This window comes from Boleophthalmus pectinirostris, unplaced genomic scaffold (assembly GCF_026225935.1).
Source record: "Boleophthalmus pectinirostris isolate CB_2022bp ecotype Guang Dong unplaced genomic scaffold, ASM2622593v1 HiC_scaffold_20, whole genome shotgun sequence".
Lineage (NCBI taxonomy): Eukaryota > Metazoa > Chordata > Actinopteri > Gobiiformes > Gobiidae > Boleophthalmus > Boleophthalmus pectinirostris.
In genome coordinates this window covers 11,187,956-11,202,627 of record NW_026571153.1, presented here as the reverse complement: position 1 = coordinate 11,202,627, position 14,672 = coordinate 11,187,956, and the positions used below count along the sequence as shown (strand labels likewise).

The 14,672-nt window shown below is 37.0% G+C and overlaps 1 protein-coding gene across 2 annotated transcripts in view; it reads right to left on the bottom strand.

The window, feature by feature from the left end:
* Positions 1–955: 955 nt before the first annotated feature.
* LOC110170778 (phosphofurin acidic cluster sorting protein 1) overlaps positions 956–14,672 on the bottom strand; it is a 100,096-nt gene continuing 86,379 nt past the window's right edge. For both annotated transcript variants that reach the window (XM_020936476.2, XM_055156714.1), the window contains exons 13-24: positions 14,166–14,304; positions 12,827–12,931; positions 12,361–12,467; positions 10,498–10,652; positions 9,242–9,352; positions 9,035–9,137; positions 8,892–8,934; positions 8,771–8,813; positions 8,544–8,685; positions 7,925–8,163; positions 7,234–7,353; positions 956–6,082 (exon numbers count right to left, since the gene is read on the bottom strand). In XM_020936476.2, coding sequence (XP_020792135.1) covers positions 5,967–6,082; positions 7,234–7,353; positions 7,925–8,163; positions 8,544–8,685; positions 8,771–8,813; positions 8,892–8,934; positions 9,035–9,137; positions 9,242–9,352; positions 10,498–10,652; positions 12,361–12,467; positions 12,827–12,931; positions 14,166–14,304 — 1,423 coding nt within the window. In that variant the 3' untranslated portion in view covers positions 956–5,966. The remainder of the gene's footprint in view (positions 6,083–7,233; positions 7,354–7,924; positions 8,164–8,543; positions 8,686–8,770; positions 8,814–8,891; positions 8,935–9,034; positions 9,138–9,241; positions 9,353–10,497; positions 10,653–12,360; positions 12,468–12,826; positions 12,932–14,165; positions 14,305–14,672) is intronic.

The following is a 14,672-nucleotide window of genomic DNA, read 5'->3' as shown; positions in this document are numbered from 1 at the left end:
CACAGAAAACACACATTTATAAAATAGATACGTGCATGAATAGAATTTTAACAATTATCCAGTCTTTACATTTACTTAATAGCTGAAGGTGCACTTTAACTTCTCTAACCCTGACTGTGTATTGTTCCGTACTATGGCATTAACTGATCTGTTTCCACAAAGCAGGTCACCCGGCCAAGTCACAGGTTAGACTGATGGAGGAGTGACCCCACTTACTGTAAGAATGCATGTTTTTCAAAGTATTGTTCATCATTAAACATGAAAGCAAGATGAACAAGATGGATCCATTGAATGCCAAACTGTGGATGATTCCAGGCAATGAAAACAATAATATCTGAATTGAGACACACAGTGGCGGGGCATACACAAGGAAAGTTCCGAACTGAACCTTTAACTTATATGCACTGCTCCAACCCAGACCTGTTTTATCTGCATGAGTACCTATGCACAGGGCTTTCTTAATAAATTATAATACACCTCCTGAAATTGTGTTTTAATGTGTTTTTAGTGGTCCTACAAGCTTTATGCATAGAATTATTAAATAGACTGGGCATGGTTAGTACTTGGATGGGAGACTGCTGAGAAAATCAGGAGCCACAGGGGGGCGCCAGTGGTAAAAACTCTCATTGTGTCCTTAGGCAAGGCACTTCACCCACATGGCCTAGTATGAAAGTGGTGTGTGAGTGTTGGTGCTGGTTGGAGGAACCAATGATGCAGACTGGCAGCCTCCTTCCATCAGGGCAGCTGTTGCTACAATAGGTTACCGCTACTGAGAGAGGAGTGAATCTATAATGTTCTGTAAAGCATCTTTGAGTGTCCAGAAAAGCACTGTATAAAACTGATGCACTATTATTATTATACATTATTAGCATGGCAATAGAGAATGGTGGTAAACCTTTTCTGAAATGTAGATCTAAATCTGGTGTCCGGTCTACTGAGAAAGTACAAAGACACGTTATTACAAATCAATAACATTTTTATTAAAAAAACAAAGAAATGAAACAATGAACACTTCCACTTTTCATCCCACATCAGTTTGATTGACAAACGTAATCATGAAAAAGCAGAACTACAAAACATATCCAATGTAGACAACAAAAAATACAATTTAACAAGTACTATCTGATATGTACAAGCATTAAGTTTAATATTATTGTCATCATTATTATTACTGTTATAGGCAAAAGGCAAAAAAGCTGAAGAAACAATGGCGTGTGCAAAAATACTTAAGACTCTTTCAGTGAAACCATTTCCGGGGCGAATATACAAAGCTGTAAGTTCATCGAGTTTTAAATTATTCATTATGTTTTTAAAATCAGACAAGCACTTTTCTGCAGAGAGAAGACACTGCTGACCACAGACAAAACAGTATTGATGAACCAAACAGTTTCTAATCTCTATCCATCATCTGAGTTTGGACATAGGGATAGAGCAACATTAAAATCACAGGCTTACAGACAGGTACAGTACAAATCCACATCCAAAGACCAGAGGACATGTAAACAATGGAAATCAAACAGTTTAAGGTAGAACATTCTTGAAATGACAGGACAAGGCTCACTTATTTCAGCACCTAAAATGCCAAACAAAATACATCAAATATTCATTTTTCTTTAGTCATTTGGACATTATTTTTGTTGGCAGTAGTTTCAACTGAAGGTAAGGCGTCAAAAACACTAGTAAGTTTACCTCACTGCCATAAATGCACTATAAATGACAAACATTACAAGGCAATACAAATGTTAAGGTTTATTCTTTTTTAATTCAAATTTTCTTTTTGATGCAATAGTAAAAAGTGCTAATAATTACTAATTTTTGATTGCCATGTTTTGCATTTTGGTTTAACAACAATATTTATGATACATTACATTTTAGGGTCAAAATTTTTTTTTCCCCCCAACAATAAATTACAATATTTTCAACAATATAACAATCACTTTCATTTCGACTTCTCAATTTTCTTTTCACCAAATTACAAATTAAGTATATATTGCAGTGTATTTTTTGTTATCTGGGCTACAGTGGTATCTTATGGTGAGATCTGGAATGAAAAATGGTATAAAAACAGATAAATTACTTTTGATCCTCCCAGTTTGAACTAAAAAATGTAACATAAGGAGATGTGTGCAGCCACCACAACACTGTTTAAGTCTATCTCAAATAATCTTAGCAAGAATTCAAGACAACACTATTAAGAAAACTAGTTTTGCTAATACAATACTGGAGAGCGTTACAGTGCAGAGGACAAGGCTTGAATCATGATGGTAAGATACATTCAGTTTAGTTCATTTTAATTTTTTATAGTACGGTGCAAAAGTTTTAGATTTAGTTTTAAAAGGGCTGTCACCTGGTAGTACAACTTCTGAATTTTCATTTTATCATTTTGGATGACCATTACAATCACACATAACGTCAATGATAGGCCAAAAATAAAAGTGTGAATTCAGCTGTGATTTAAGTTCTGTTCAACCAAATATGCAAGCTAAATAATTCAAATAAAATGAGCAGATACAAGAAATGCGTCAATAGTCAATTTACCACTTAAAGGCCTGTACATGATTTTAAAAGCAAATATTTGTGAAAAAATAAAATAAGTTTTGTTGGATGAGAACCATAAGAAAGCAAGTGTCAAGGATGATCATATTTATCCAATCAGAAGTTGGTAGATGAACACCTTTTTAAAGAAAATGCTTCTTTGGTTCAGGATCTGAATGAGTCAAGGGACTTTCAAGGGACATTTATGGTTAAAAATTGGGCACTAGAGAAGTTTGAGTCTTGGTCTGGGTACTATTTCTTTATCACTGTGGAACAGGACCAGAGCCTTTGCTTGGTTTTACCATTACCAGTTTATTTTACATTTTGAGTAGGGGTGTAACACTATCCAAATCTCACGATACGATATCATCATGTTGTGAACCTCACGCTACGAAATTTAAAGTGATATCGTGGGAAAGCTCAGGATATGGTGGGGAGGCTCACAATTAGGGATGTAACAATATCCAAATCTCTCGGTACGATGTATTCACGACATACATCTCACGGTACCATAAAACAACAATTAATTGCGATATTTTGCTTTAAACTGTTATTTTTTCATGTAGTCTACACTGAAATGGAGCAAAGGATCATGGTCTATGTAGTTCCCTCTGTCTTTTCTGCTCACTGACTCTTAATTTAAGCAAAGAGACTTGTAATTCGATATATTTTGAAGGTCCCTGACATTATTGTGAGAACTTTGACAATACGATATCATGATATTTCGGTTCTTGTTACATCCCTAATTTTGAGCAATGTTTTTCCATACTGTCTTTCAAGTTTTGCCTTAAAAAATAAATATAAAACCTTTGCACCATTCATTTTGTTGGAGGTTTAGCCTTATGCCAAGCTGCACAGTAAACAACATTATTACTGCAGCGAGTGATACTGACCACATTTTTCAAGCACCACTGCATGCCCTCTTTCACATTATATTAAAAAAAGACAATTTCTCTTATATTTTGCTTTACATTTTTTGACCACGGTACATGAACGCACCACACACACATACACTTGTCACTGAACGTCTCACAACAGCCAGTAGAATAAGCAGTTTGGATCCGACTCCCAGAAAAATAGAGAAATCAAAACCATGTAATGTAAAGTAGCAGCTGCCGGTAAAAATATAGGGTATGATGGCAGCTGGAGAATGACTTTGTGCTTTATTGCGTATTTAAGAATCGGAACGTAAAAACATACATCTTTTAACTACAGTTTGAAAATGCACTACTTAGTTCCATTGTTATTATTACTTTGCATAATTGTGATAGGTCGGCCTGTTTTAAAAGAGGGGAAACCAGCCACAAATACACAGTATTGTAAGTGCATAGCAAATTATAGTGACATGATGAACCATAACATTATGACCACAGCACAACCAGGAATACCCCACAAGAGCTGCTTCAAAACTCCTGTCTAATTCACCCCAACAAACAACACTGTAATTTAAAAGGGGCACTGTGTAACTTTTCTCCTTGTTTTTTGTTATTACCTTGCTTCGAATGTTCCCCAGTATGTACTTGTCAATTCAATTATAGCTACTTTTATTGCTCAAAAATACCCTTTTACCATTTTTACTGTGTGTGACGTCATCTCTCCGCAGATCTGACTTGTACCTTGTAACTTGGTCATGTGTGCACCACCTGCTTGTCTACATGGGGATTGTCAAGTTTAATGCCATACTGTGGAACATTCCAGGCAAAGTGATATCTTCACAGACACAAGCATAAGCAAGTAAGTAAGTGGCAGACTCTCTACAAAAGGTACCGTATTTTTTGGACTGTAAGTGGCACTTTTTCATGGATTGGGTGTTTCCTGTGACTTATACTCCGGTGCGACTTATATATTAAAATTTTCACACTGAAGCTGCAAGAGGCTCTAGTCCTTGTGTGTCAGTATCTGCTGCTCCTATTACTCCTGTACCACTGTCACTTGGCTCTACTGCCCATGTCTTCTGCAGAAGGAGCCTCTGTCCTGCTGCAAATAGTGAAATACTCAGCAGAAAACATTACTTGAGCAGCAGAAAGAAAGTGTGGAGTGAGCGATAAACTTGTGAGGGACTGGTGAAAGGCGGGGATGGCAACTTTCCTGGAAGTCATTGGATGGATGGACAAAGCCTGAACTTCAGTGCCAACTGAAACCATCCTGTCGGGATTCAGAAAGGCCGGAATAATTCTAAATGGAACTGATGCCGAGTCTGATGACAGCTACACAGAAGAGGAAGCGGCGCAATGTTTATCTCCGGAGGTCACAGAGTTGCTCAGAAGTAACACCAAGGATGAAGAATTCAATGGATTTAGTGATTTGGAGTGAGACAGAGAGTTTGGTAAACTTGTTCTGTTCTGTTGTTTATGCTCTAGTTATCTGAATAACTGTTCATATGTGACATTAACAGCCTGTTGTTCTCTGTTCTATTGATATTACTAAAACTTGCCTTTCAAGATGAAATGTCAGTTCCTGGTCTCTGATTTTATAAAATAAATTTCCCCACAAAAATGCAACTTATGTTTTTTTCTTCTCCATTATGCATTTTAGGGCTGGTGCGACTTATACTGTGGAGCGACTTATTGTCCAAAAAATTACTTAGTGCGCCTTTAATTTGTACCAAATAAAATTCACTCAAATCATTACCCATCATTTTTTTCCTGCTTTAAAATATTTATACACATTTTTTTTTTGTGAATATATTTGACACAATGAGAGTCAAAATGAAAAGATGCACAGATGTTAATTCCACATCTTAAAGTCATAATGTTATGGTTGCTCAGTATACAACTAGAAAAATAAATGCATTCCTCTCTTGCCCTGACATCACTGACAATCACAAAACAGCACTAGTAATAAGGGGAACCGAAACACACTTCATTTTGTGCCTGTTGCAGCCACGCATTCTTTTTAGAACAAGAATTCAATATAGTTCGGTGGAAGCCCTTGAAATTAAAATGTTACTGAGCAGATTTTGACAATTGTTTATGAATTCGAGACATGCCAGCTTGTATTTTTAAGCAGAGGACTTCAAACATGCAAATACGGACGCCATTTTAAGTTTTTGTGGCACAAGAGTGAATTTTACTGTAAATCCATGCAAGAATGAATGAGCGACATCGCATTGAGGATGTGAACAATTCACGGAAGGGCATCAGGGCTTAAAACGGTGATTAGTTGCATGCAATTTCATCCCATTGTAGCGGAAAGTGGCAGTTTGCTTTTTAACTTGTGCTGTGAGCCCCTTGAAAAACACTCATAAACATACTGTACATTCACAATTGCATGCAGCCTCCACACACTCACACACAACACCACATACATCCACCGGGGGGCAATAAAGTGACAATAGTTACAGCCCTGCACTGCTCTTTCTTAGGGTGATCAAAGAAGCAGCGTGGGGCAAAGGTCGACGAGGGTTCATGTTGGGGTTTCCGTGGTTACCCCTACGACGGTTTGCTGTAGCCGAAAAGTCCCACAGGTAAATATTTGACATGAGTCGGCCACTGCGCAGCCAGCTGGAAGAACTTGACGTCGTTCCACTCCACTCCGTCGATAGACACTGAGGAGAGAAGAGATACTGAGCGATCAACTTTGACACGATTGACATCAATGTACAGAATTAATGCTGCTTTCACACATGTCCTGGTTTGGTCCTGGTTTAGCTCTGATGTAGACTTTGTTTAGTTTGGTTTAATAGGGATTAGTAGGGCTGGGTATCATTAAGAAGTTGCCGATACGATACATACCTCGACACACAGACCACGACACATATCTCAATACAGTGAGCTTTTGATTTGATATGATATATTTCAAATTGATTTGATAGGGTTCAATAAAAAAATCAAGGCTAAATCATGGTTGTCATACTAAACGTCTTTGTTAAACCACTTCTTCTAAGTTAATATAAAACACAAACATTTTAATTATCAAAACAGTGAAAATGTCAAATATATTGCATAAATGAGTTTCCTTTCACTAAACAAGCAACAAAACTGTAGCGCAGTAACAAAATAATTTTGTAAAATACACCAAAAAATACTCTTGGTGATATATCGATACAGCAGCCCACAATATCAATACTGTATCATCACATTAAACTATACAGTATATTGATATTTCAATATTTTTGCACACCCCTAGAAAGGATGTAACGATATCCAAATCTCATGGTACAATATTATCATGATATGCATCTCATGGTACAGTATTTTGATATTTTGAAGAGGCAAATATAATTGTAGATCTGCATGTAGGTCTGCAAAATACAGTTCTGACACATGATGAAATGTTAAGACATGTTTTGTATAATTTCTAATCTTATTGTAATTATTTTATTGACTATTTCATTCCAATATTACCTGTTCAATTGAATATTGGGGAAAAAAAAGAAACGGGCTAAATTTAATGTCCAAATAGGCGACTTATGGATCCCTTTTATTGCAGCTTCAATTATTGTTTTTCATTGTTTAAAACTTGAGTAATAATAATTGTTCAGAGAGACAATCACTGAGTCAACAATGAAATATCCTCATTAATGCTCAGTAATGGTGAAAAACACCTTTATTTTTTGATTTACAAATAATGTCTATTGACTTGGATCGTGAAGGTTTGTGACTTTTAAAATATGGCTCCCCAGAAAGTTTGTGAAACTCTGCATTAGACAGCATGTAAAGAGTAAAAGCCTCTGAAGTGCACTTAAATGTAGTTTACCTTTGAGGATAGTCTGTTGCTGTTTGGCAGAGCAGATGAGTCGACTGATGCCTTCAATGACCTGACTTTTAGAGTCCACATCTTTCTCCTTTGGCTTCTTACCCAGGAAGATGGTGGGAACTGGAGAGATATGAATACAAAAATGTGTTACATTATGACTTCTTGTAGTGCTGAATAATTAAGAAATCTTATCCAGCAAGTTTTGTATGCTTTAGTCTAAGTAACAGAGCATAGTGGCCACAGCAAATCAATAAAATTACGTCAGATGCCCATCAGCTGAAAGCAGACACATTTCAGTGAGTGGAGTGGGTCACATGATTTCCCCAGGCCCAGTGACTAAAAGCACCAGTCATCTCCTTTATACGCTATACAATGATTTTATAATTGAAATGTTGAGCAACTCCCTAGTCATCTACACTAGAGAGAGTACATGTATAATTATTTCAACATGAAGTTAAATAATCTTTTAATCCCATTTAATCCTATGTATATATTGGAAACTAGACCTTAAACAAACTGAAAGGTAACACGGGCTAAACAAGGATCGTTATGTAATTCAGTTACTCTTACAGCACCAGAAGAACCATTACTAAACATAATAGTTGTAGGTGTATATAATGTACAGTAGTAAATAGAGTAAAGTTGCCAGAGCACACAGTTATAATATTATTAAACCTTTGTATTTGCTCACCCTTCTTGTTCTTTTCCTTGGTCACCACAGTCATGGCCATAGTGCTGACCTGGGCCTGAGGATCGCTGCTGCCCCCTCCTGGCAGCCGGCTGACCTGCAGTGAGCGGAACGCACTCTTGAGTGTGTTTTTGCAGCCCGTGTCCCTCCTCTCGCCCTCTTTACGCTTCTCGGCCAAAGACGCGAGCCAGTAGTCCACCTGCAGGCCGATGGCGTCCACACCGTGAGACATGCTTGGGCTCCTGTGAGGGAAGACAAAATATGTGAACGAATCTCTAAAGAAGAGTATGGTTTCTTTTGTTTTATTTTTTGGACTTTGTTGAATGATGTTAACAAAAACAAATAGCTCAGGGTTTTCTTTGAATGATTCTCTCAATAATAATGATCTGCTAAATCTGCCAACAAATTTCCATGGGGAAGCAGATGGCAGATCCTTCACCAGAAAAGGTACATGACAAATATAATGCATCAGTTTGATACAGCGCTTTCCTGGACACTCAAAGACGCTTTACAGGTCATACATAGTGCGCCTTTAAATATCACATAAAACCGAATTGGACGCATAACCTGACCAAATCCACTTACTTCAACAGCGTTTTAATTGAGTGTGAGTGGTGCTTACCCCTGTACCGTGAGGACACTGCCCATCGAAGGAGAAGAGGGGGGTGTGGCTGCCTCTTTGATCATCCCAGTGGGAGAGCCGTGGGAGGGGGGTGACGTGGACGGAACAGCCAGACTCACCGCAACACCCTCCTCTGTGTCTCCTGTACAAGAAAAGGATGGACGAAATAAATCAAAGCCAAGGTCATTAGAAGAATTTTGTTGTTTTGTGTGTTTGTGTACACTGACCTGTTGGAGAGGGACCCGATTCTATAAGTCCAACCTTCACCACCTGAGAAAGTAGCAGAGCAAAATATCAGAAAATGAAGTACAGAATTTAGAAATAGAAAACACAAAAGTACTTGCTTACCCCAATAAATGGAATAAACTTGTGGTAAGAGTCTTCTTCTCGCCTAACAGAGAAAGAGCAGATATTAGTATATTTTGAACTGAATCATGATTTAGTCCCTGTTGATTTCACTTCATAATAAAGTACTTTGTTTTAAAACTTACGTCCGGTGTTTGCAGGTGAGCATAGCCTCTGCGATGGGCAACTGATGAGTCACTGTGGCTCCACTGATGTACTGAGCTATTCTCCCCGCTACATCCAACTGGTCTGAACAAAGACAACACCAAATCATTCATAACACAACATTTAACAACAATATACATAAATCTATACACTGTAGATATGAATCTATCAGAACAAGAGTCTTGTACCAGTCTGAGGTGGCTCTGTGCGGCTGAACACGTCTCTCCAGGAGCCGTCCAGAAATGAGGAGCTGTAACGGTTGTCGAGGGCTCCCAGATGCTTTGCAACGGGATGGGACCCTGAAGAAAAATTAATTAATGTTTAAGTCATAAGGTATATTTATTTTCTTACAGGACACAAGATATTTAGTTTAACGCAGCGCTGCATGACTTTATAGAGGAGGCACCTCACCTGCATGATTCAGAGGAAATAGAAAATTAAAACCATGCTTCAGGAATATTGCCCATGGAGACAGAGATGTTTTATGTCATACTGTGGAAGATTATGGCCCAGTTTACACGTACATGGGTATTTTTAAAAACTGAGACATTTCCCTTCATTTGTGCCCATCTTTCACACGCAAACTCGAATTCACCTCTGAAAACGAAAATTTCTAAAAACTCCGGCTAGAGTGGAGATTCTGGAAAACTCCAGTTTGGCGTTTGCGTATAAAGTGAGGTAAATGTGAGTTTTAGGAGCTGACGCACCAAAAGTACAACCAATGTTTCCCTTTTGGTCTGATGTTGATGATGGAAGCATTCAGAGCAGCAACCGCATTTCTTCTGGTGCAAACACTTTTCATTTGTTTGCATTTGTGTACACAGCTAATGTTTCATATCCATGACCAGAGATGAATGAGGGCTCGGAGGGCAGCAATTTTGCAACCCTGCTCAGTAATGCACGTTTTTCTGCAATGAAATAAATGCTACAGGTTGGAAACTAATCGAGGTGCCACCCATAGGCTTGGCGTAGTTAAGATGGTGCTGGATGACGTATTTATTGCGGGTTGATGTAAACGAAAACTTCTTTGAAAATGATACTGTGTGTGCACAATGTTATTTAGGAAATGGAGGGAAGGAAATATTAGTTTCTCAGCATACCCGGCCATGTGTAAACGTAGCCTATAGATAAACTAAAAATAATACACAGTGGGGCTTCAACACAGTCTTGTTTAGCTGTGCATATGCTGAAAGGTTTTCATTCCACATTCTTTCTCATTTAATGTCTCTCTCTCTTTTTAATTTTATGACGATTATTTATGTTTTGGTTTGTTTGTATTGTGATTTTAATGTATTTCTTATTCTGTAAATTACTTTGTGTACGAATTGTGCTATACAAATAAATTTGCTTGCCTTGCCTTTACGATAATGTTCATTGTCTCCAATAACTTTTCCACTCTTGGGTTTGAAATAATAAAACTGTTTATAGGGAGCTTGTTTCTTACCCAGCGGCACGACCAGGAAGCGCATGTGGTTGAGCCAATCGGACGTCTTGTTTGCAAGTTGCGTCACGAAGAACTGCAAAATGGCCCCCAAGTAATTCTGGCTGCCCACCACTGCCACTTTAACCGCTCTGGGCATTGACGAGTTACAGTTACAGCTAGAGAAGAGGAATAAGAACATATTAGCATATTTTTCCACATATAACCTTTGAAATGTCATACAACAACCCACAATAAAGTATGCAGAACAAGGGAGCAGGAACAGGGTCAAACTAAGCAGAGGAGCGGGCAGAGAGAGGACAAACTGGATGAGTCACTGAGAATAAATGGCAGACTATTACTAACAGAAGGTGTTGTTCTCATTTAAAAAAGAGTGAGCTTTGAAATGGTAGAAGATATGTATGCAAATGACGTGCACTCACAGCCAAGAAGCAAATAAACTAAAAAAGCCTGGAGGTAAATTTAAGCTTTTTAGGTTTCTGTTATTCTGTGATAGGAGAGTTATTATACCAAGATATTTCCTGTCCAAGTGAAATCAAAATAATTTAAATATGGTACAAAAACTACATTTTACAGAATAAAGGGTAAGGTACTCTTACTCAAATAAAGGTTTTGGTTACTTTCCATTATGAGTCTTAGAAGTGACAAAAGTTGACAATATGAAATTAATTGAACATTTCTTTTTCTCGCACCGCTGCTTTATTTATGATTTAGTTTATTTTCCATGTTTATTATATCATATAAAAATATACATTGTGCATCGTTTCATTGTCTGTTAATTTAAATCTGTAATGCCCACACAATTAAATTTGAATTGAGCAGTAGTTTTCCCAAATACATTACTCTTACCCAAGTCATTTCTTAGACCACTGATTTGTAGGGGTGTAGCGGTACACAAAAATCATGGTTCAGTACGTAACTCGGTTTTGAAGTCACGTTTCGGTTCATTTTTGGTACAGTATGGGAACAAAATGCAAAACCATTTGCTTGTTGTTTATTTGTGTGTTTATTAAACCAACATTTGTTTTAAAATTATACAAACTGGAAAAATGTATTAAATGCAAATTGCTGCTTGGTAATACTAATAAGTTAAATAAAATATTCTCAAATAAGCAACAAATGTATGAAATATTATAAAAAATACATTCTTTGTAAACAGTAAACAAAACTTTTCAAACAGTAAAGCGCAGCACTAACAGCTCCTACATGAAGTTTTACTCAATCTTCATATTTCTGGCCAGAAAAACCAACTTGTCCACATTGTCCACATTGTCTGCAGTAAGTGCAGATCTGCTGGAAGTTATCGTGTCGTGCAGTTGAAAATACACTTTCACAGAGATTCTGTGTCAGCGAAAGGCAAAAGTGAGGAATGGGGAGCAACAACTGTAGTTTTGTGAGGATTCACATGGTTCGGTGGGACGTAGTCGTAGCTGCCCTAAATATAAAGCACTGCCTGCGGGAAACTCTGCCACCCCAATCAGTGACGAGCTCCCTTGTGAATATTAAAGAGCCGAGCCTTCGTGTAGCTGCACATGTAGTGGCGAAATGGCGAATTTACTCGAGCACAGAGCTGCACCGAACCGAATGTCCGAATACATGTACTGTTACACCCCTGCTAATTTGTATTTCAACTTAATAATATTTTGAAGTAATTTGAGTAGAATATTTGGCTCCTCAACACACCTGTTTTAGATATACAAGTGAACATATATAGAGAATAGTAGTAGAAGTTTTTTTGGTATTCTGTAGGGCACTATGCTATACTACAACTATTTTTGTAATCTATTCTATACTATACTCATTTTTCTTTAGACTTCAACACTTTTTATTTATTTACTTGAGATATTATAAAAATTTTAAACTTACAATTTCTGTATTCTGATGAGGACCGCTGAGAGCACGGCCTGGATCTCCGCAGCAGAGCATGTGCTGACCACGGGCTGCCTCTGTGTTTGGAGCTGCTCTGTAACATACTGTCAAAACACAACACGGATCAACACAGGCAAATATTATATAACATACAGACATACGAGGGAGGCACGAAATATTTAAAACAGCATCAGTTAAAAAGGAAAGTAAATAAATGTGGCAATAACACTAAAGACCTCGATTTTTTTCTTAATATAGTTCAAATTCTTGTCCAAGTCTTCATTTGTTTTTGGTTTAATTTAAAGTTTAAAAAGGCGTTTAAAGTTTTGATTTAAATACTGTGAAAACGATTTAACTGTTCCTAAAATCTACATCCTACACTGTCAAATCCTGCATTTTATTTTACCCATATTGTGCAGCTCTAATAAGGTATTGTATTATCAGAAAATGTAATTATAGGTACCTGTCCTTGCCAGTCGGTGCAGTTGACCAAAATGAGACTCTCGGGGAGTGCGGAGTCTGTCACGAGTATTTGGTTTAGTTGATCGTACATTGCTTTCCTCAGAACCTAAACAAATGAAATTAAAAATCAAATAAAACAGCAATTACTATATTTTGTTGAATTGGGTCATTATAGCGTCACAAAGTAGTTACAATAAAATCAGCAAACAGTTCATTATTTTGCTATCTGCATATTAATAATTTTACCATCTCAGTTGAACATGATTTAGGACTAAACATAAAATAGAAAATTATATAAAAGAGGTTGTTTTGTCATCTGAAAACACAGTAATGTATTTACATAAGATATTCTCGATATAAATAAGCTCAGAGTTTTCGTGCCCTGTTCAGATGAGTCATAGTTATGTATTATTCATTTAGAGTGAATCAGACAGAGTAGATAATCAGAGCTACAAGAGAGCTTCTACTTTGAGACAAGACTCATTTCAAACTCATTCAAAGCCTGTGTAGGATTACCATACACACAATTAATACACATCTGCAAGTATAATCTGGAGCTACATACTATTTTCTCATTCATTTACATAGACTAAAAGATCGATAGACAAAAAAAACAACATCTGTATCAGTAATTTACAGGTAAAATAGATCTAAGTCAATAATCCTGGGCTGTCAAACTCAAATTCACAGTGGGAAAAAATAAAAAACTGCGACTCGTATTTATTGAAAAATTTCAACGACATGCATGTTTAATAATAGTTTTACTTAAACATTGAATCCAGAACAAGCATAATATAAAGTAATTACAAAATTTTAAATAAATAATGTCTCTATAGTCTATCTGTAGCCGACGGGCCAGCTTTAATGCATCTTTGATATGATCTTGCGGGCCAAATATAATTATATGGCGAGCCAAATTTGAGTTTGACGTGTTTGCAATAACCCATAACTCAGTTCTATTAAAGGTCCATTATGTAACTTCTCTGGTAGGGGGTCCACTATTTGCTTGTCTCCTTGGAAATGTAATTGCTTTGGATAAAACATTACACAGTACGGCATTACTGCATTTCATTTATTCAATTGTAGGTATTTTATTGCTTTAAAAAAAGTAGTAACTTGACCTGGTGGCTAATTTACTACTACTTAAAGCTTAATATCATGCTGTGTAACATTCCAGTCAATGCCATAACATTTTCAGACTAAGTAGAGCTTTTATATATTCTTCTATAATCATTTGTGATAATATTAAAGGTACCAAATAAATATGTTCATGTCTTTGATGAAATATTTAGCCCAAACTAAGAAAGAAGAACTTAGTAGACGTATTTGTGGCCTCTTACTGGAGTGGTGTGTCCGAGTTCTGGGGACCTCTCGGAGTCGGAGCTGTTGGCTCGTTCACTCAGAGGTTTGGACAACTGTCTCTCCTTCAGAGGAGTGGTGCCACTGCGCTTCGTTTTGGGTGTGTGACCTCCATCCAACCTAACACACACACACACACAAACACACACAGAAAATACACATCAAATAAGTATTAGGTGTAAAAGGTTTAAGCACAGGGTCACATTTTGTTGATGTGAAAATACATGCAACAACATCCAAATCTCATGGTACAATATTGTCACCATATGTGTCATGGATACACAGTAAATGTATCAATAACAATATTTATTGCAATATATACAGTATATTTACACATTTTCCTTCATGTTGACTTCAATAAAACTGCAAAGAATTGTGGTCGTACATTTTTTTATATCATTCTCTTGATCCAAACTGTTATTTATTTGCAGTTAACTGGCTTGTCCTTGGACAGTTAAAACAGAGTTGCTGCATAAAATCTGAAATTG